The following is a 207-nucleotide window of genomic DNA, read 5'->3' as shown; positions in this document are numbered from 1 at the left end:
CCCCGCCCCCCGGCACACGCCCCCGCCCATGACCCCACACCCGCTCCCCCTGGGGCCCTCCCCGCAGGTGGTCGTGCAGTACACCGACTCCGGCAGCCACTTTGTCACCCGTGAGGCCACCAAGAAGGCCGAGAGCAGCCGGCTGCAGCAGGCCATGCAGGCCAAGGAGATGCTGAACGGGGAGGTGGAGAAGGGCCGCCGGTACGG

The 207-nt window shown here is 72.0% G+C and overlaps 1 protein-coding gene across 1 annotated transcript in view; it reads left to right on the top strand.

The window, feature by feature from the left end:
* ATXN1 (ataxin 1) overlaps positions 1 to 207 on the top strand; it is a 204765-nt gene that overhangs the window by 187022 nt on the left and 17536 nt on the right. Inside the window, exon 5 of the mRNA XM_010848829.1 lies at positions 8 to 201. Coding sequence (XP_010847131.1) covers positions 8 to 201 — 194 coding nt within the window. The remainder of the gene's footprint in view (positions 1 to 7; positions 202 to 207) is intronic.

The sequence above is a fragment of the Bison bison genome, unplaced genomic scaffold (genome assembly GCF_000754665.1).
Source record: "Bison bison bison isolate TAMUID 2011002044 unplaced genomic scaffold, Bison_UMD1.0 scf7180017864274, whole genome shotgun sequence".
Lineage (NCBI taxonomy): Eukaryota > Metazoa > Chordata > Mammalia > Artiodactyla > Bovidae > Bison > Bison bison.
This window is presented reverse-complemented; position numbering and strand designations above follow the sequence as displayed.